Source organism: Ornithorhynchus anatinus, chromosome 4 (genome assembly GCF_004115215.2).
Source record: "Ornithorhynchus anatinus isolate Pmale09 chromosome 4, mOrnAna1.pri.v4, whole genome shotgun sequence".
Classification (NCBI taxonomy): domain Eukaryota; kingdom Metazoa; phylum Chordata; class Mammalia; order Monotremata; family Ornithorhynchidae; genus Ornithorhynchus; species Ornithorhynchus anatinus.
In genome coordinates, this window is record NC_041731.1 from 125,473,223 (window position 1) to 125,493,470 (window position 20,248).

A 20,248-nucleotide genomic window follows, 5' to 3' on the forward strand; every position below is an offset into this window, starting at 1 on the left:
CATGACCTCTGACTCCCAAGCCCGGGCTCTTTCCCCTGAGCCACGCTGCTTCTCTTTATATTAATATCTGTCACCCCCTCTAGACTGTCAGTTCAGGGTGGATAGGGAGTGTGTTTATAAACTCTGTTATATTGTACTCTCCCAAGTGCTTAGTACAGTATGTACACAGTAAGTGCTCAGTGAATACTATTAATTTTTTTTAAATAGTACATGTTAAGTGCTCACTATGTATCTTCCCCCTTCAAAGCGCTACTGAAGGCTCACCTCCTCCAGAAGGCCTTTCCAGACTAATCTCCCCTTTTTCTCAGCTCCCCCTTCCCTCCTCGTCACCCCGTCTCGCTCCCTTTGCTCTACCCTCCCTCCCCGCCCCACAACACTCGTGTATATATGTACATATCTATAATTCTATTTATACTGATGCTATTGATGCCTGTTTACTTGTTTTGATGTCTGCCTCCCCTCTTCTAGACTGTAAAGCTGCTGTAGAAAGGGACTTTCTCTCTTTGTTGCCGAATTATTGCCATTGTTCTTGTCTGTCCGTCTCCCCCGATTAGACCGTAAGCCCGTCAAAGGGCAGGGACTGTCTCTATCTGTTGCCGATGTGTCCATTCCAAGCGCTTAGTACAGTGCTCTGCACATAGTAAGCGCTCAATGAATGCTATTGAATGAATGAATTGTACTTTCCAAGCACCTAGTACAGTGCTCTGCACACAGGAAGCGCTCAATAAACGCGATTGAATGAATGAATACTGTCCTAGACACTGGGTTAGATATGAGTCCTGCGTGGGATTAACAGCATAAGTAGAAGGGAGAATAGCCATCCTCGTTTTACAGTTGAGGAATCTCAAGCACAGGGAAGTGAAGTGACTTGTCCAAGGTCACACAGAAAGCAATTGGCAGAGCTGGGATTAGAACCCAGGTCCTTCTGACTCCCAGGCCCGTGCTCTCTCCGCTAGGCCATGCTGCTTGATCATTCATTCATTCATTCAATAGTATTTATTGAGCACTTACTATGTGCAGAACACTGTACTAAGCACTTGGAATGTACAATTTGGCAACAGATAGAGACAATCCCTGCCCACTGACGGGTTTACAGTCTAATCGGGGGAGACAGACGGACAAAAACAAGACAACTTAATCACGATAAATAGAATCAAGGGGATGGACACCTCATTAACCAAATAAATAGGTTTATAAAAATATATACAAATGAGCTGATGAGCACAGTGCTGAGGGGAAGGGAGAGGGGGAGGAGCAGAGGGAAAGGGGGGGGAAGGGGGCTTAGCTGAGGGGGAGGTGAAGGGGGGAAGCGGGAGGGAGCAGAGGGCGGAGGGGGAGCAGAGGCGGAGCAGAGGGTGCAGAGGGAAAAGGGGAAGCATGCGGGATGGGCAGTAGAAAGAGAGAAAGGAGGTGAGATAGGAGGGGGCAAGGTGACGGAGAGCCTTGAAGCCCAGAGTGAGAAGTTTTTATTTAATTTGATAAGCAACCACTGGAGGTTTTTAAGAAGGGGAGTGACACGCCCAGAGCGTTTCTGCAGGAAGATGAGCCGGGCAGCGGAGTGAAGGATAGACTGGAGTGGGGAGAGAGAGGAGGAAGGGAGATCAGAGAGAAGGCTGACACAGTAATCCAGCCGGGATATTATGAGAGCTTGTATCACTAAGATAGCCGTTTGGATGGAGAGGAAAGATCGGATCTTGACGATATTGTAAAGGTGAGACCGGCAGGTGTGGGTGATGGATTGGATGTGTGGGGTGAATGAGAGAGCTGAATCAAGGATGACACCGAGGTTGCGGGCTTGTGAGACGGGAAGGATGGTCGTACCGTCCACAGTGATAGGGAAGTCAGGAAGAGGGCAGGGCTTGGGAGGGAAGATAAGGAGCTCAGTTTGGGATATGATTATTTCATTTATGAGTTAGGTGAAGAGATGCATTGAAACCTAGAGGAGAGAGAACAAGACCAGGATTCAGGCAACTTGGGTTCTGACCCCGTTCCTCCATTTCCCTGTTTTGAGAGACCCTGGGAAAAGTCCTTGTAACTTCTCTGGGCCTCAGTTCCTTCATCTTAAAATGGGGATAAAATACCTGTTCCTCCTCCCTCCTTAGACTGTAAACTCTGTGTGGGCCAGGGACTGTCTGAGATCAGATTATATCGTATATACCCCAGACCTGAATTACCATTAACTGTAATTTTAATGTAAATGTAATTGAGAAGCAATCTGGCCTAGCGGAAAGAGCGTAGGTCTGGGAGCTAGAGGACCTGGGTTCCAATCCTGCATCTCCCACTTACCTGCTGTGTGACCTTGGGCAAGGATCTTAATTTCTCTATGCGTCAGTTACCTCATCTGTAAAATGGGGATTAAAAGTGTGAGTCCCACGTGGGACAACCTGTATCTACCCCAGCGCTTAGAATAGTGCCTAGCACATTCTAAGCACTTAACAAATACCATAATCATTATTATTATTATTACCCCAGCGCTTAGTACAGAGCTTGACATGTATTAAGCACTTAACAAAAGTCCCTATTACTACATAATTCTTATTTTTGTTCTCAATATTAAAAATTATAATTATCTTATTAGAATCATTATCATTTTAATTATGCTCATTCTCTTGTTAATAGCGGAGTGAGCAATGTGAAGTAAATGCCTAGTAGAGTGCACTGTAGCCAGTAGGTGCTCGATAAATTCCACTGCTATGACAGTTACTATTTCAAAAAGTAAAAGTCTGTACTTTTTGGTCATTTTATTTCTACAAGTCTAGTTTGCTACCTAGCTATATAATAATTATAATAATGGAGGTATTTGTTAATTATGAAACATTTCTTATAAGACAAGTACTGAATTAAGGGCTGAGATAAATTTATGAGTATTAAGTTGGACACAGTTCCTGTCCCACATGGGGCTCACAGTCTTAGTAGACGGAAGACCAGATATTGAGTCCCCATTTTTGCAGAGGAGGAAACCGAGGCACAGAGAAGTGAAGTGACTTGCCCAGGGTCACACAGCAGGCACATAGCAGACCTAGATTAGAAGATGAGAAGCAGCATGGCAGAGTGGATAGAGCAAGGGCCTGGGAGTCAGAAGATCGTGGGTTCCAATCCCGACTCCCCCAGTTACCTGCTGTTTGGCCTTGAGCAAGCCACTTCTCTTCTCTGTTCCTCAGTTACCTCATCTGTAAAATGGGGATGAAGACTGTGAGACCAATGTGGGATAGGGACCGTGTCCAACCTGATTTGCTTGTATCCACCCCAGCGTTTAGTACAGTGCCTGGCACATAGTAAACACTTAACAAATGCCATTATTATTATTATTATTATTATTAGAACCCGGGTACTCTACTTCCGAAGCTCCACTGGGCCTTGCTGCTTCCCACCAATGCACCGTAACGAATGGCACATACCGACAGGAAGGCGACACTGCCAAAATTTTCTGCTGGATTATTCATTCGGCATTCATTTCCGGATAGACCCTGGTCTTGCAGTTTCATTACCACAGCCTGGCTCCAGCGCTGCCCGTCACGCCAGCACGGATGTATCTGGCTCTCTTTCGACTCACTGCCTCTGAGTCACGGGCCATTCCTACTTGGGCCCTGTCCACCTTCTACCAAGCTGCCCTGCCGAGCAGGCTTTTTGTCAAACCCCTCAGCGTCATTTGGAATAAGCCTGCCAGAAACCGGAATGGAGGAGTTATTCCATGACCAAATAACTCTTGAGTGAGAAATTCAAAATTTAAAATGATCCAGCAGTGCCATCGAAAACACATAATTCAGATTTTTTTTAATGGTATTTGTTAAGTGTTTACTACATGCCAGGCATCGTACTAAGTAATGACCGAGAAGTGATACGTGCTTTGAACTAGTTGGGAAGAGCAAACAGTGATAAAGTCATAGTAATAACACCCACTTGATGTGTAGTATCTGACCTCGACTTCACTGACACTGTCCTTTCCTGGTTCTCCTCCTATTTCTCCTGCCACTCATTCTCAGTCTTTTCATTCAGTAGTGTTTATTGAGCACTTACTATGTGCAGAGCACTGTACTAAGCACTTGGAATGTACAAATCGGTAACAGATAGAGACAGTCCCTGCCCTTTGACGGGCTTACAGTCTAATCGGGGGAGACGGACAGATGAGAACAATGGCAGTACTAGAATCGAGGGGATGAACTTCTCATTAAAACAATAGCAAATAAATAGAATCGAGGCGATGTACATCTCATTAACAAAATAAATAGGGTAATGAAAATATATACAGTCGAGCGGACGAGTACCGTGCTGAGGGGAGGGGAGGGGAGAGGGGGAGGCTTTTTCACGGGCCCCTCCTCTGCCTCCCCCCGTTTAACTGTGCCAGTCGATTGTGTGTACAGAGCACTACTAAGCACTTAGGAGAGTACACTATAACAGACACATTCCCCGCTCACAATGAACTTACAGTCCTTCAAAGTTCAGTGCTGGGTCCCCTTCTAGTCTCTATCTACATCCTTTCCCTTGGAGAACTCATTCACTCCCAAGGCTTCAACTAGCAACTCTCTGTAGATGATACCCAAATTTACATCTCCAGTCCTCATCTCTCCCCTCTCTGCAGTCTCTTATTTCCTTCTTCCTTCAAGACATCTCTACTTGGATGTCCTGCCACCAACTTAAATTTAACGTGCCCAAAAACATGGACATGGATTTAACATGGTGCTCAAATCTGCCCTTTCCTCTCCATCCAAACTGCTACCATGTTAATCCAAGCATTTCTCCAACCCCGCCTTGATTACTCTATCAACCTCCTTGCTGTCCTCCCTTCCTCTCACCTCTCTCCAATCCAGTCCATACTTCACTCTGCTGCCCTGATCATTTTTCTAAAAACGTGTTCAGTCCCTGTCTCCCCACTCCACATGAACCCTCAGCGGTTGCCCATCCACCTCCACATCAAATCAAACTATTTTTCATTGACTTAAAAGCACTTGAGTGTTTAGTAAAGTGCTCTGCACACAGTAAGCACTCAGTAAATGCGATTGAAAGAAATTAATCATCTTGCCCCTCCTAACCTCACTGATTTCCCAGTACGTTCACTTTGCTCTTTTTAATGCCAACATACTCCCTGTACCTCAGTCTCGTCTATCTCACCACTGACCCCTCGCCCACGTCCTGTCTCTGGCCTGGAATGCCCTCCAGCGTGGCTCAGTGGAAAGAGCCCGGGCTTGGGAGTCAGAGATCATGGGTTCGAATCCTGGCTCTGCCACTTGGCAGCTGCGTGACTGTGGGCAAGTCACTTAACTTCTCTGTGCCTCAGTTACCTCATCCATAAAATGGGGATTAACTGTGAACCTCACATGAGACAACCTGATCACCCTGTATCTACCCCAGCGCTTAGAACAGTGCTCTGCACAAAGTAAGCACTTAACATATACCAACATTATTATATCTGACAGATGATCCCACTCCTCACATTCACAGCCTTATCAAAGGCACATCTCCTACAAGAAACCTTCCCGGGCAAAGCCCTCATTTCCCCTCTAACCTCTTCCTTTTATAATAATGATAATGGGGATAATAATAATAATAATTGTGGTATTTAACTGCTTACTATGTGCCAGGCATGTACTAAGTGCTGGGGTAGATACAAAGTAATTAAGTCAGCCTCGGTTTCTGTCTCAGTTGGGGCTCACGTTATTAGTCCCCATTTTAAAGATTAGGTAACTGATGCGCAGAGAAGTGAAGTGACTTTCCCAAGGTCACATAGTAGATGAATGGCAGAGCTGGGATTAGAACCCAGGTCCTTCTTACACCCGCTGTAGCCACTGATATGCTACACTTTATTTACATCTCAGCCCCATAGCACTTATGTATATATCCATCTTTTAATGTCTGTCTCCCTCTTTCGACTGTAAGCTTATTGTGGGCAGGGAATGTGTCTCCCGATTCTGTTATATTGCAGTAGTAACAGAAGTCAGTCGTTTGTATTTATTGAACACTTATTGTGTGCAAAGCACTGTAATAATGTTGGTATTTGTTAAGCGCTTACTATGTGCAGAGCACTGTTCTAAGCGCTGGGGTAGATAGAGGGTGATCAGGTTGTCCCACGTGAGGCTCACAGTTAATCCCCATTTTACAGATGAGGTAACTGAGGCACAGAGAAGTGAAGTGACTTGCCCACAGTCACGCAGCTGCCAAGTGGCAGAGCCGGGATTCGAACCCATGATCTCTGACTGCCAAGCCCGGGCTCTTTCCACTGAGCCACGCTGCTTTAACTGCTAGGGAGAATGCAGTATAACAATAAACAGACACATTCCCTGCTCACAAAGAGCTTACGGTCTATAGGGGAGACAGATATTAATATAAGTAAATAAATGACAGATATGGACATACGGGCTGTGGGGCTTGGAGAGGGGATGAATAAAGGGAAGCAGCGTGGCTCAGTGGAAAGAGCACGGGCTTTGGAGCCAGAGGTCATGCGTTCGAATCCCAGCTCTGCCACTTGTCAGCTGTGTGACTGTGGGCAAGTCGCTTCACTTCTCTGTGCCTCAGTTACCTCATCTGTAAAATGGGATTAAGACTGTGAGCCCCACGTGGGACAACCTGATTCCCGTGTCTACCCTAGCGCTTAGAACAGTGCTCTGCCCATAGTAAGCGCTTAACAAATACCAACATTATTATTATTATTATTAAAGGGAGCAAGTCAGGGTGAAGCAGAAGGGAGTGGGAGAAAAGGAAAGGAGGACTTAGGAGGGCCTCTTGGAGGAGATGTGCCTTCGGTAAGGCTTTGAAAAGGGGGAAGAGTCATTGCCATTCGGATAGGAGGAGAGAGGACGTTCCATGTCAGAGGCAGGACATGGGAGAGGTTGACAGTGAGATAAGGCAAGATCAAGGTACGGTGAGAAGTTTAACATTAGAGGAGCAAAGTGCGTGGGTTGTGTTGCAGTAGGAGAGTAGCAAAGTGAGGTAAGAAGGGGCAAAGCAATTGATTGGACAACTTGGTTCATCCGCAGGGGTGACAATTTATAAATCCCTATAAACTTCCAGCTTCACCCTCACTGAAACCTTCCGTTTTGCAAATGTTTGAAACACCTGCAAGTCCCTAGGCAAGGATCCATCCAGAGTTATGTGGGTCTCAGAGAGGTACGTTAACACCGAAAAACCGAGACAAGGCCATTCGGCTTCTAAAACACAGGTCATTTTCATTTGTCATTTTGTTGTTTTCAAACGAAAGCTTCGGGAACTCTAGGAATGACAATGGGCTTGGATGTGAAATCCAGGCCATTTACAATCTGTGTGCCCAGAGCTGTGGCAGCTATTCATATTTTTTTATGGTATTCGTTAAGCGCTTTACTATGCATAAAGCACTGTTCTAAGCGCTGAGGTAGGTAGAAGTTAATTAGGTCAGACACAGTCCCTGTCCTGCATGGGGCTCACAGTCTAAGTAGGAGAGGGAACAGGTATCGAATCGCCATTTTACAGTGGAGGGAACTGAGGCCAAGAGAAGTTAAGTGTCTTGCCCGAGGTCACACAGCAAGCAGTTGGCAGACCCGAGGTGAGAACCCAGGTCCTCTGGCTCCCAGGCCGGTGCTCGTTCTACTAGGGCAGGCTGCTTCTCTGCCTCATTTCTTTAGTGAAAAAGGAGTGTGGTCTAGTGGCAAGAGCACAGGTCTGAATGTCAGGAGATAATAATGTTGGTATTTGTTAAGCGCTTACTATGTGCAGAGCACTGTTTTAAGCGCTGGGATAGATACAGGGTAATCAGGTTCTCCCATGTGGGGCTCACAGTCTTAATCCCCATTGTACCGATGAGGGAACTGAGGCGCAGAGAAGTTAAGTGACTTGCCCACAGTCACACAGCTGACAAGTGACAGGCTGTGAGAGCTCGGGCAAGTTACTTTCTTGTACCTCAGTTTCCTTGTCTGTAAAATAAGGATTCAATGCTTCTCCCTCCCCCTTCGGCTCTGTCGAATCTTCTTATAGTGTACCTATCTCAGTGGTTAGCAGATTAGCCAGCACTTAACCAGTGCCACAGTTAGGGCTTGACACTTAACTGTGTAAAATCTTGATTTTTCATCACAACTTTAAATCTTTGGAAAAACAGTGCACGAATGAATCCAGAGCTCACATCACATTATTTCACATCATCCACATACGAAACAGTGTGGCTGAGTGCATAAAGCATGAGCCTGGAAGTCAGAAGGACCTGGGTTCTAATCCGGATCTACCACAGGTCTGCTGTGTGACCTCGGGCAAGTCACTTCACTTCTCTGGGCCTCAGTTACCTCATCTATAAAATGGGGATTAAGAATGTGAGTCCCACCTGAGACAGGGAGTGGGTTCAACCTGATTAACTTATATCTCCCCAGTGCTTAGAACAGTGCTTGGCACATAGTAAGTACTTAACAAGTACCATAATTATTATTATTATCATTATTATTATAGAGGAAAGAGTCCAGAGACAATTACAACTGTAAGTCAGCATTCCCTCTTTAGAATGTAAACTCCTTGAGGGCAGGGATCATATCTACTGACTGTTGTACTCTCCCAGCGATCCGTATGATGCTTGGAGTGGTCGGTGCTCAAAAAGTACTATTTATTGCTTGAATTCAAATGTTCCTTGGGGCAATGGATCAAATACAACCAGCTACAGGCCTAGAAGAAATTCAGTAAAACTCTGCCTCTCCTTTGCGTGACTATCTTACGATTTACATATTTTTTGTATCAGTGAAGGAATTGGCAAAAGTTCTGGATAATTCTGACTTCCAGATGATTAGTTTGGCTTCAGTCTTCTAGTATTTTAAGACAGTTTCTTCCTCTTTGAAATATTCTGATAATTGATGTAAAAAGTATGTTTTTTAGGCTAGAGTTATCTCAGTTCCCTTGGTACACACAACTGCAGAGAGATGTTTGGTCCTCTGGTCTATGGGAGGGAGTGGAGAAATTTACAGTGAAGCAGCGTGGCCTAGTGGAAAAAGCATGGGCCGAGGAGTCACAACACCTGGGTTCTAATTCTGACTCCACCACCTTTCTGTTGTGTGACTCTGGGCATGTCACTTCACTTCTCTGTGCCTCAGTTACATCATTATTTGTAAAATGAGGATGAAGACTGGGATCTTCATGTGGCACATGAACTGGATCCAACTTGATTAGCTTGTATCTAACCCGGCACTCAGTACAGTCCCTGGCACATAGTAAATGCTTGTAAGCATGATATGGACAGGGAACGTGCCCACTAATTCTGTTGTATTATACTCTCCCGAGTGTTTAGTATCAAGCGCACATACGCTGCACAAACTCCTCAGTAAATAATACTCAATAAATACTCAACAATGCTCAATAAATACCACTGGCTGATTGACAAATTCAATTAAAAAAAAAACAAAGAGCCATCATGGTTGATAGGTAGCTTCCTTTTGTCCCAATTCTTTGCCCCAGTGGTGCCTTGAATTAACTCCCAGTGGAAAGAACAAGGGACAGGGACTTTGTCCAACCCAATATGCTTGCATCCACTCTAGCGCTTAGTACAGTATCTAGCACATAGTAAGCACTTAAATACAAAATATTTTTATTTATTGAAAACTTACTCGTGCAGAGCACTGTACTAAGCACTTGGGAGAGTATAATACAACAGAATTAGCAGACACGTTCCCCAACCATAATGTCTCGAGACATTAATGGAAATAAAGAAGTGACAGATATGGACCTAAGTGCTGTGGGTCTGGGGAAGGGGTGGTGAATAAAGGAAGCACGTCAGGGTGACACAGAAGGAAGTGGACCTATTTATCATGAAAGACCTCATATTACCATTATTGTTATTAATTAATGATGATAAAATAACAGCACCAGTAATTGTTACCCTTGCTAAGCTCTTACTATATCCTAAGACCTGTGGCAGGAAAAGTAACTACCAACTCTATTGTATTGTACTCTCCCAAGCACTTAGTACAGTGCTCTGCACACAGTAAGTGCTCAATCAATGCCGTTGACTGACTGACTGAACTCAGGACCATGAGTTGAGTTTGACCAGCAAGAAAAAAAAATGAATGTTCATGATCTCAACCTTTCTTTTCAGTACATCAAGGCCTTTTACAATGACTCTTGGGAAAGAAGATTTGGCCACTCAGTCCATCCTGAGACGCTAACTCTTCTGTGGTCGGTGACGGTGTCTATTTTTGCCATTGGTGGAGTTGTGGGGACTTTTATAGTGACTCTGATTGGAAAGCTTCTTGGGAGGTAAGAAGACAACGTCGGCTTATCTCTGTCTATGTCTAAATGGATGGGGTCAGCTCCTTCTCCCTTCCTCCTCCTCACCAGGTCATTCTCCCCTTCCCCTATCCTCTCTTCTCTCCATACTCTTTCTCACCCCTCTTCAGGGGTGGTTCAGTGGAAAGAGCCCAGGCTTGGGAGTCAGAGGTCATGGGTTTGAATCCCGGATCTGCCACTTGTCAGCTGTGTGGCTGTGGGCGAGTCACTTCATTTCTCAGTGCCTCGGTTACCTCATCTGTAAAATGGGGATTAAAACCGTGAGCCCCACGTGGGACCACCTGATCACCTTGTATCCCCCCAGCGCTTAGAACAATGCTTTGCACATAGTAAGCGCTTAACAGATACCAACATTTATTCTCTCTCTCCCTTTCTATCTCCTTTCTCTCTCTCCAGCTCCCTCTCCCTTTATTTCCAGCTCTCTCTCTCCTCCCCCGTTCCTGTATGTAGAATACCAAATAGCTACCTGTGAATATATTATTGAGTGTCAAATAAGACAAGTGTGCTACAAAGAGTCTCTGGTTGCACTCTAAGATAATCATTCTTTGTCTTCATTCCTCGAAATGAAACAAAAGCAGTTCCTCCAGCATTATGCACTCCTTAAACAGAAGAGGAATAGCCTCTAAGAAAATCCAAGGCCAGTGGCGTATGCCAAGAAGCAATTGCTTAAAATTAAGTGATCATTTCCCACCCTCGAGGAGTCTGGAAGTTAATGAAGCAAGAGGAATTATCTTCTGTTTTGTTTTGTTTTTTTAAAATGGTTTTTGTTAAGCACTTACCATGTACCAGGCACTGTAGTAAATTCTGAGATAGTTACAAGCTCATCAGTTTGGACACCGTCCATGTCCCAGATGGAGCTCACAATTTTAGTCCTCATTTTACAGATGAGGTAACCGAGGCCCAAAGAAGTGAAGTGATTTGCCCAAGATCACACAGCAGGCAAGAGGCGGAGCCGGGATTTGAACCCATGTCCTTCTAATTCCCAGCCCTATGTTCTATCCACTAGTCCTTGATATTTCTCTAGGTTCTATCATTTTAACTTTAGGGCTTTGGGTTTCAGAAAAATTGACCCATGACCCCAGATACTTTCTGTTATATCGTACTCCCAAGTGCATAGCACAGTTCTCCGCACACAGTAAGTGCTCAATAAATGCGATTGATTGATTTCCAGCTTCTGGCTGTTCCCAGGATGCTGAAAATCAACCCGACTCTGGGTTGGTGGAATGAGAGGGGCTGAAGTTGGATGCAACCATGAATCAGGAACAAATTCCAGGTTAGGAGTTGGGAATTTGGTTACATTTCTAGATGTCTAAGCTTCTAGTTCCCTGGTGTTGCCGGTGGGGTGGGGTAGAATCTGTCCCAAGGGCAGCAGCTGAAAGCATTTTAGAGCAATAATGATGAAACTGTCCTTCTGCTAGCCCAGCTGAAGGAAAATCTTGGGGTTTTTGCGAACCCACCAAGACTGTGCCTCTGTAGACTGTAGCTTACAGTCCTCTAGACTGTAGGCTCATTGTAGGCAGGGAATGTGTCTGTTGTAATAATAATAATAATGTTGGTATTTGTTAAGTGCTTACTATTCATTCATTCATTCAATAGTATTTATTGAGCGCTTACTATGCGCAGAGCACTGTACTAAGCGCTTGGGATGAACAAGTCGGCAACAGATAGAGACAGTCCCTGCCGTTTGACGGGGTTACGGTCTAATCAGGGGAGACGGACAGACGAGAACAGTGGCAATAAACAGAGTCGAGGGGAAGAACATCTCGTAAAAACAATGGCGACTAAATAGAATCGAGGCGATGTACAATTCATTAACAAAATAAATAGGGTAACAAAAATATATACAGTCGAGCGGACGAGTACAGTGCTGTGGGGATGGGAAGGGAGAGGTGGAGGAGCAGAGGGAAAAGGGGAAAATGAGGGTTTAGCTGCGGAGAGGTAAAGGGGGGATGGCAGAGGGAGTAGAGGGGGAAGAGGAGCTCAGTCTGGGAACGCCTCTAGGAGGAGGTGATTTTTAAGTAAGGTTTTGAAGAGGGAAAGAGAATAAGCCTAGAGTTTATTATTATTATTATTATTATTATTATTATTATACTCCCCACCAACAAGGAGCTTACAGTCTAGAGAAGCAGCGTGGCTCACTGGAAAGAGCACGGGCTTTGGAGTCAGAGGTCATGGGTTCAAACCCCAGCTCTGCCACTTGCCAGCTGTGTGACTTTGGGCAAGTCACTTTACTTCTCTAGGCCTCAGTTACCTCATCTGTAAAATGGGGATTAAGACTGTGAGCCCCATGTGGGACAACCCGATTCCCCCGTGTCTCCCCCAGCGCTTAGAACAGTGCTCTGCACATAGTAAGCGCTTAACAAATACCAACATTATTATTATTATTACCCCAGCTTAGTACTATGCCTGACATACAGTGATTGCTTAACAAATACCATTTACAAAAAAAGGAAAAGACTGTGAGGAGTTTTTGTTTGGCGAGGAGGCCCACGAACGTTTTGAGGAAGAGGGAACTACGGGCCCAGTGATGCTTCGGAAGGCGATCTGTTCAGGAAAGGGGAGTGGAAATCGGAATGAGGAGAGGATTAGCTAGGTGGCTAGTGCAGTGGTCTAGCTACCACCAGACGTGAGCTTGTCTTGAGGGGATGGAGTTTGATGGAGAGGAAAGGGCAGGACTGGGAAACACTGTGTAGGAAAAGCCTGCAGGATTGGGCGTTCCACTGAAGGTGAGTGTTGAACTTTGACAGAGTTGAAGACAGATGAGCGTTGGGGGCTTTTGGGATGGGGAGGTGGGATCATGTTGATAACTGACTTGGAAAAGTTAGGGAAGGGAGTGGCTTGCAGGGAAATATGAGCAATTCTGTTTTGTTAGGATTCTGAAAATCATAGTGTAAATATGTGGGCCCCCTGTGGGCAGGGATTGTCTCTGTTGCTGAATTGTACTTCCCAAGCGCTTAGTACAGTGCTCTGTACACAGTAAGCGCTCAGTAAATACTATTGAATGAGTATTTGTTAAGTACTTAATATGTGTCGGAGAAGCAGCGTGGCTCAGTGGCAAGAGCCCGGGCTTGGGAGTCAGAGGTCATGAGTTCGAATCCAGGATCCGCCGCTTGCCAGCTGTGTGACTTTGGGCAAGTCACTTAACTTCCCTGTGCCTCAGTTACCTCATCTGTAAAATGGGGAGTAAAACTGTGAGCCCCACGTGGGACAACCTGATCACCTTGTATCCCCCCAGCGCCTAGAACAGTGCTTTGCACATAGTAAGCGCTTAACAGATACCACCATTATTGTTATACTAAGTACCTGGGAGAGTTCTCTCTGCCCCTGAGCCGTGGAGTCTGGCACATGCACTGTGTCCAGTCAGATTACCTTGTGAGCTCGTTGTGGGCAGGATTGTGTCTATTATATTGTGCTCTCCCAAGAGCTCAGTACAGTGCTTGGCACACAGTAAGCGCTCAAAAAATATGATTGAATGAATCTCATATCTACTCCAGGCCTTAGTACAGTGATTAGCACACAGTGTTTAAGAAATACCCCAATTATTTTTACTTAGCATTTTTTAATGGGGTTTCTTAAACACTTACTATGGGTCAAACACTGTTCTAAGTGCTCAGGTAGCTTCAGGTTAATTAGGTTGGACAGGGTCCCCGTCCCACACAGGGCTCATCATCGAGGAGGGAGACAGGTATCCCCATTTTACAGTTGAGGAAATTGAGGCATAAGGAAGTTAAGTGACTTGCCCAAGGTCACAGAAGAAGTAATTGTCAGAGCCAGGATGAGAACCCAGATCCTTCTGACTCCCAGGTCCGGGCTCTATCCACTAGACCAGGCTGCTTCTTGTTTCGTTTTAATGCTGACTCTTTCATTGTTTTAATGCTGACTCTTTCAAGGTCATCTTGAACCTTGGGCTCGATCATAGTATCAAATGATTTGCCATACTATAAAGACATGCAAGCTAAGAAAATGATTCTGTCAGCTTGTTAGCCAAACTTAGTTATAATTGTTTGCTTTCCCGGTAGATCTTACAAAGTCTCGGTACGTGTGAATTAGAAGATATTGATTTCTGAACATCATAATGGAAATTAGAACTGGAATTAATATATGACAGTGATTGATATTAATTAAAGGGAGACATTATATGGTTTGGAAAATTACTCTTCCAGTTACAGGCTTGAGTTGGCTAAAACCCAATTCGATTGAGTCACAGATACAAGGAAGTTTTTCTCTCGGTATAGAATGATATAGTTCAAGTACAGTCATTCAATTTAAAAAGTGAGTGTGTTGGAGAGATTGACTTTGAACTGCTTGATAACTGCCTGATGAATAGTATGTTTCCGGAGGCTCCCTCAACTATGAGGAGAAGCCTGGAGAAGTAAAGGAGTGTTTTCAGATCATTAACAAGAGATCTTGTCTGTCTTGCCACTGCCCTTTGGCCCTCATCCTTCCTCTGGCCCGGAGCCCACTCCCTCTTCATATCTGACAGATGATCATTCTCCACACCTTCAGAGCTTTATTGAAGGCACATCTCCTTCAGGCAGGCTTCCCGGAATAAGATCTCATTCCTCTTCTCCCACTTCCTTCTGTCACTCTTATGCTGGGATTTAGATTCAGTGAAAAGAGCATGGGGTTGGGAGTCAGAGTAATGGTAATGGTAGTAATGCCATCATTATTATTATTATTTTCATCCTTTATTCACCCCTTTCTCAGCCCCCCAACACTTATGTACATACCAATAATTTATTCATATTAATGTCTCTATCCCCCTTTAGACTGTAAGCTTGTTGTGAGCAGGGAGCATGTCATTTGTTCATTCATTCGTCTTTATTGAGCGCTTACTGTGTGCAGAGCAGTGTACTAAGTGCTTGGAAAGTACAATTCAGCAATAAAGAGTGACAATCTCTGCCCACTCCGTGCTTATGGTCTAAAAGGGAGGAAACAGACATCAAAACGAGTAAAGAGGCATCAATATCTACCAACTCAGTTACATTCTGCTCTCTCTAATGCTTAGTACAGTACTCTGCCACAGTAAGCGCTCAACAGATACGGTTCATTGATAGATCGATCGATTTGCTCAGTGGCCAGCCACAGAGACCAGCCATCCTGTGGTAACAATAATAACTGAGGGATTTGCTAAGCACCTACTAGTGCCCAAACCTAGTACTAAGCGCTGGTTAGATACCAGATAATCAGGGGAGACACAATCCTTGTCCCACATGAGGCTTACAGTCTAAGTAAGAGAAAGAACAGATGGTGAATTTTCATTTTGCAGATGAGGTAACTGAAGCACTGACCTGCTCAAAGTCCCACAGCAGGCAAATGGGACTTGTAGGTCTGTGCCCCTTCCACTAGGCCCCAATGTTTCTCAGTTCCTAGCCCACTTCCCTCTGACCTTGAATGACCTTAAGCTGCCCAGAGCACTGCTTGCCTGCCATGAGAATATTAATAATGTTGGCATTTGTTAAGCGCTTACTATGTGCAGAGCACTGTTCTAAGCACTGGGGTAGACACAGGGGAATCGGGTTGTCCCACGTGGGGCTCACAGTCTTAATCCCCATTTTACGGTTGAGGGAACTGAGGCACAGAGAAGTTAAGTGACTCGCCCACAGTCACCCAGCTGACAAGTGGCAGAGCTGGGATTCGAACTCATGACCTCTGACTCCAAAGCCCATGCTCTTTCCACTGAGCCACACTGCTTCTCTAAAGTAATACTAATAATTGTGGAATTTGTTGGGCCTAGCACTGTACTGAACACTGGAGTAGATATGAGCACATCAGGTAGGAAACAGTCCCTGTCCCACATGGGGTTCACAGCTTCAATCCCCATTTTGCAGATGAGGTAACTGAGGCCCAGAGAAGTGAAGTGATTTGCCCAAGGTCACACAGCAGAGAAGCGGAGGAGCCGGGATTAGAACTCCCAGATCCATTCTCTATCCACCACGCCAAGCTCCTTCACCAGAGAGATTCTAAGTGATCAGGAGGAACAGAGGGAGCTGAGCGGAGAGGAGCATGGCGGTCACAGCCACCGTGGCCGGCTGGCTGCGGAAGGGACTTAGCTGCCATCCCCCTTCCTGCCAACCTTGACCCTGTGCTGCAGATGGACAGAGATCCTGACCAGTCACATAGTCTGCTATGAGCATAAAGCAGTTTAGCAGCTGCTGCTGCTGACTCCTTGTATCAATAAGTTAGAAATAGGCCGGATTTTCCAACTCTCAGACCACGTCATCCCACCAGCTGTGTAATTTACATGGAGCACTCCAATATGGTGGCCACTACAGTCCCCTCACCCCCAGTCAAATAGAGTTACACAATCTCTTTGGAAATGGACATCACCACCATCAGCGCTTAGTACAGAGCTCTGCACATAGTAAGCGCTCAATAAATGCTGTTGAATAAATCGTCATCATCAACAGTACTTGTGGTATTTGTTAAGTGCTTACTATGTGCCAGGCACTGTACTAAGATACAAGATAATTGGTATAGATACAAGATAATTGGGTTGGACACAGTCCCTATCCCACATAGGGCTCACAGTCTTAATCCCCATTTTACAGACGAGGTAACTGGGGCAACGGAGAAGTGAAGTGACTTGCCCAAGGTCACACAGCAGACAGGCGGCAGAGTCGGGATTAAAACCCAGCTCCTCTGACTCCCAGGCCGGTGCTCTTTCCCCTAGGCCGCACTGCTTCTCACTCTTCCAAGTGCTTAGTGTAATGTCTTGCATAAACCCCTGCATCCAGTAGAAATACTGTCGATTGACTGTTGACTGATTGAGTCTCTAAGGCCCCGTGCAGGGCCACTGTAGAGTCAGAGGATCAGAGGTGTCGAGGAGCAGGGACACAATAAGGGACATCTTCGCTCTTGAGTTGAGGATGCTCTGGAAGGGAATTCTGGCTTGAAGAGGCCACAGAAGAGAAACCCAGAGGCGTAGTCATTTCCCGGAACTTTTACCGTCCTAGATTGCTACGGTACGAACCGATGATGACGGGTGGGAAGCCTTCTAATTTTCCATGATTATGGCCAAGCTCGGTGAGTCACAGCAAACACTGTTTGAAATGGAAACGTCAGGCCTCTAGCAATCACCATCAATGTACAGCTGGAAAAAACCAAACAGATGAGTTGCTCTGGGATGGGACGATTTTTCTGACCTGGAATGCCCTCCCTCCTCATATCTGACAGTTACTCTCCCCCACCTTCAAAGCCTTATTGAGGGCACATCTCCTCCAAGAGGCCTCCTTCCCTGATTAAGCACCCCCTTTCCTCATCTCCGTCTCCCTTCTGCGTCACCCACTACTAGCTCCCTTTATTCATCCCCACTCCCGGCTTCACAGCTCTTATGTACGTATCTGTAATTTATTTATTTCAGTTAATGTCTGTCCCCGCTCTAGAATGTAAGTTTGTGAGCAGGGAATGTGTTTGTTAAATTGCTATATTATACACTCCCAAGTACTTAGTGCAGTGCTCTGCGCCCAGTATGTACTTAATAAATACCACTGACTGACTGCTCCCCTGCTGCCCACCTCCTCACCGTCCCCCGGTCTCGCCTGTCCCGCCGTCGACCCCTGGGCCTACGTCCTCCCGCGGTCCTGGAACGCCCTCCCTCCTCACCTCCGTCAATTAATTCTCTTCCCCTCTTCAAATCCCTACTTAAAGCTCACCTCCTCCAAGAGGCCTTCCCACCCGGAGCTCCCCCCTTTTTCCCTCTGCTCCCTCTACCCCCCCTTCACCTCTCCACAGCTAAACCCTCTTCTCCCCCCTTTCCCTCTGCTCCTCCCCCTCTCCCGTCCCATCCCCTCGGCACTGTACTTGTCCGCTCAACTGTATAGATCATCACCCTATTTATTTTGTTTATTTTGTTTAATGAGATGTACATCACCCTGATTCTATTCATTTGCCATTGTTTTTATGAGATGTTCTTCCCCTTGACTCTATTTATTGCCATTGTTCATGTCTGCCTGTCTCCCCCGATTAGACTGTAAGCCCGTTAGTGGGCAGGGACTGTCTCTATCTGTTGCCGACTTGTACATTCCAAGCGCTTAGTACAGTGCTCTGCACATAGTAAACGCTCAATAAATACTATTGAATGAATGAATGAATGATTGCTGAGAAGGCAACCTCATCAGACATAAGTGCTGACAAATACAAGGGGGGATGCTTTTTTATGGATCTTTTGTCGTCAACAGGGTATCTGAAACTGGGGAGATTCCAAAAGACATTGATACCTCTTTCTAGCATGGTGGAACTGATATTGTCCACTGATCTAGGGCTCTTAGTTTTCTGGGTTTTGTTTGTTTATGGTATTCGTTAAGCACTTACTATGTGCCAGACACTGTACTAAGCCCTGGGGTAGATACAAGCTGATCGGGTTGGACACAGGCCTTATCCCACAGGGGGATCACAGTCTTAATCCCCGTTTAATAGATGAGGTAACTGAGGCACAGAGAAGTGAAGTGACTTGCCCAAGGTCACCCAACAGACAAGTGGCAGAGCTTGGGTAAGAACCCAGGTCCTTCTGAATCCCAGGCCTGAAGCCTTTCCACTAGGCCACACTGCTTCTAACTGATGAGACCGTAAGCCCGTCAAACGGCAGGGACTGTCTCTATCTGTTGCCGACGTGTTCATTCCAAGCGCTTAGTACAGTGCTGTGCACATAGTAAGCGCTCAGTAAATACTATTGAATGAATGATGGATTGATTCAAGTCCTAATCTCAGTTCTGTCACTCGCCTGCTGAGAGACCTTTTCCAGATGAATTCATTTCTCACTTTATCTGGTTTACAAGGGAGAGGGGAAGGAGAGGGAAAAGGACAACCACACATTTACCATTGTAAATTGTACTTCTCAAGCACATAGTACAGTGCTCTGCACACAGTAAGTGCTAAATAAATACGATTGAAAGAATTTTCCAACTCTGTTGCATTGAACATTCTCAAAGTCTTAGTACAGTGCTCTGCATGCAATAAGTGATCAATAAATGCCACTGATTGAGTGATGATTGAAGCACCCCTTCTTTATGTATGTGTATTTGTCCTCAGCACATTTGTAATAATAATAATAATAATAATGTTGGTATTTGTTAAGCGCTTACTATGTGCAGAGCACTGTTCTAAGCGCTGGGGTAAACACAGAGGAATCAGGTTGTCCCACGTGGGGCTCACAGTCTTAATCCCCATTTTACAGATGAGGGAACTGAGGCACAGAGAAGTTAAGTCTGTGTGAATATTCAGTCATATAGATTCAATGATTTATTCTGATAAATATCTGTTAAATATCCTGCCAAAAGCGTTCTGCTTCCTCTCTGCCCTTGATCCTTCTATTTGCCTGCTGCTTCTTACTGATGGATCGACTCAAGTCCTAATCTCAGGCCTGTTACTCACCTGTTGAGAGACCTTTGCCAGATCACTTCATCTCTGTGCCCCATTTTCCTCATCTGTAAACTGGGAATCTTATATGTACATATGTATATATTTTCCTTCCATTTCTCCATCCCTAAACTGATCACCTTGTACTATCCCAGTGCTTAGTACAGAGCTTTATTGCCATTGTTCTTGTCTGTCCGTCTCCCCCGATTAGACTGTAAGCCCATCAAACGGCAGGGACTGTCTCTATCTGTTGCCGACTTGTTCATTCCAAGCGCTTAGTACAGTGCTCTGCACATAGTAAGTGCTCAATGAATACTATTGAATGAATGAATGAGCTTGGGATATAATTAGTGCTTAACAAATGCCACAATTATTATTATTACAATCTGGAACACAAACCTGAACCCCACATTTGTAAGTAGTGTTGATCATACACTTGAAAAGCATCATGACGTAGTGGATAGGGCACAGATCTGGGAGTCAGAAGGTCATGGGTCTGATCCTGACTCTGCCACATGTCTGGTAAGTCACTTCACTTCTCTGTGCTTCAGTTACCTCATTGGTTAAATGGGGATCAGGATTGTGAGCCCCATGTGGGACGGGGACTGTGTCCAAACCGATTTGCTTGGATCTACCCCAGCTCTTAGATTCAGTGTCTGGCATGTAG

The 20,248-nt window shown here is 45.3% G+C and overlaps 1 protein-coding gene across 3 annotated transcripts in view; it reads left to right on the forward strand.

Annotated features, from left to right (window-relative positions):
• The window catches only part of SLC2A9 (solute carrier family 2 member 9), a 304,495-nt gene that overhangs the window by 109,944 nt on the left and 174,303 nt on the right, over nt 1-20,248 (forward strand). For all 3 annotated transcript variants that reach the window (XM_039911938.1, XM_039911939.1, XM_029063982.2), the window contains one exon: nt 10,034-10,194. In XM_039911938.1, coding sequence (XP_039767872.1) covers nt 10,034-10,194 — 161 coding nt within the window. The remainder of the gene's footprint in view (nt 1-10,033; nt 10,195-20,248) is intronic.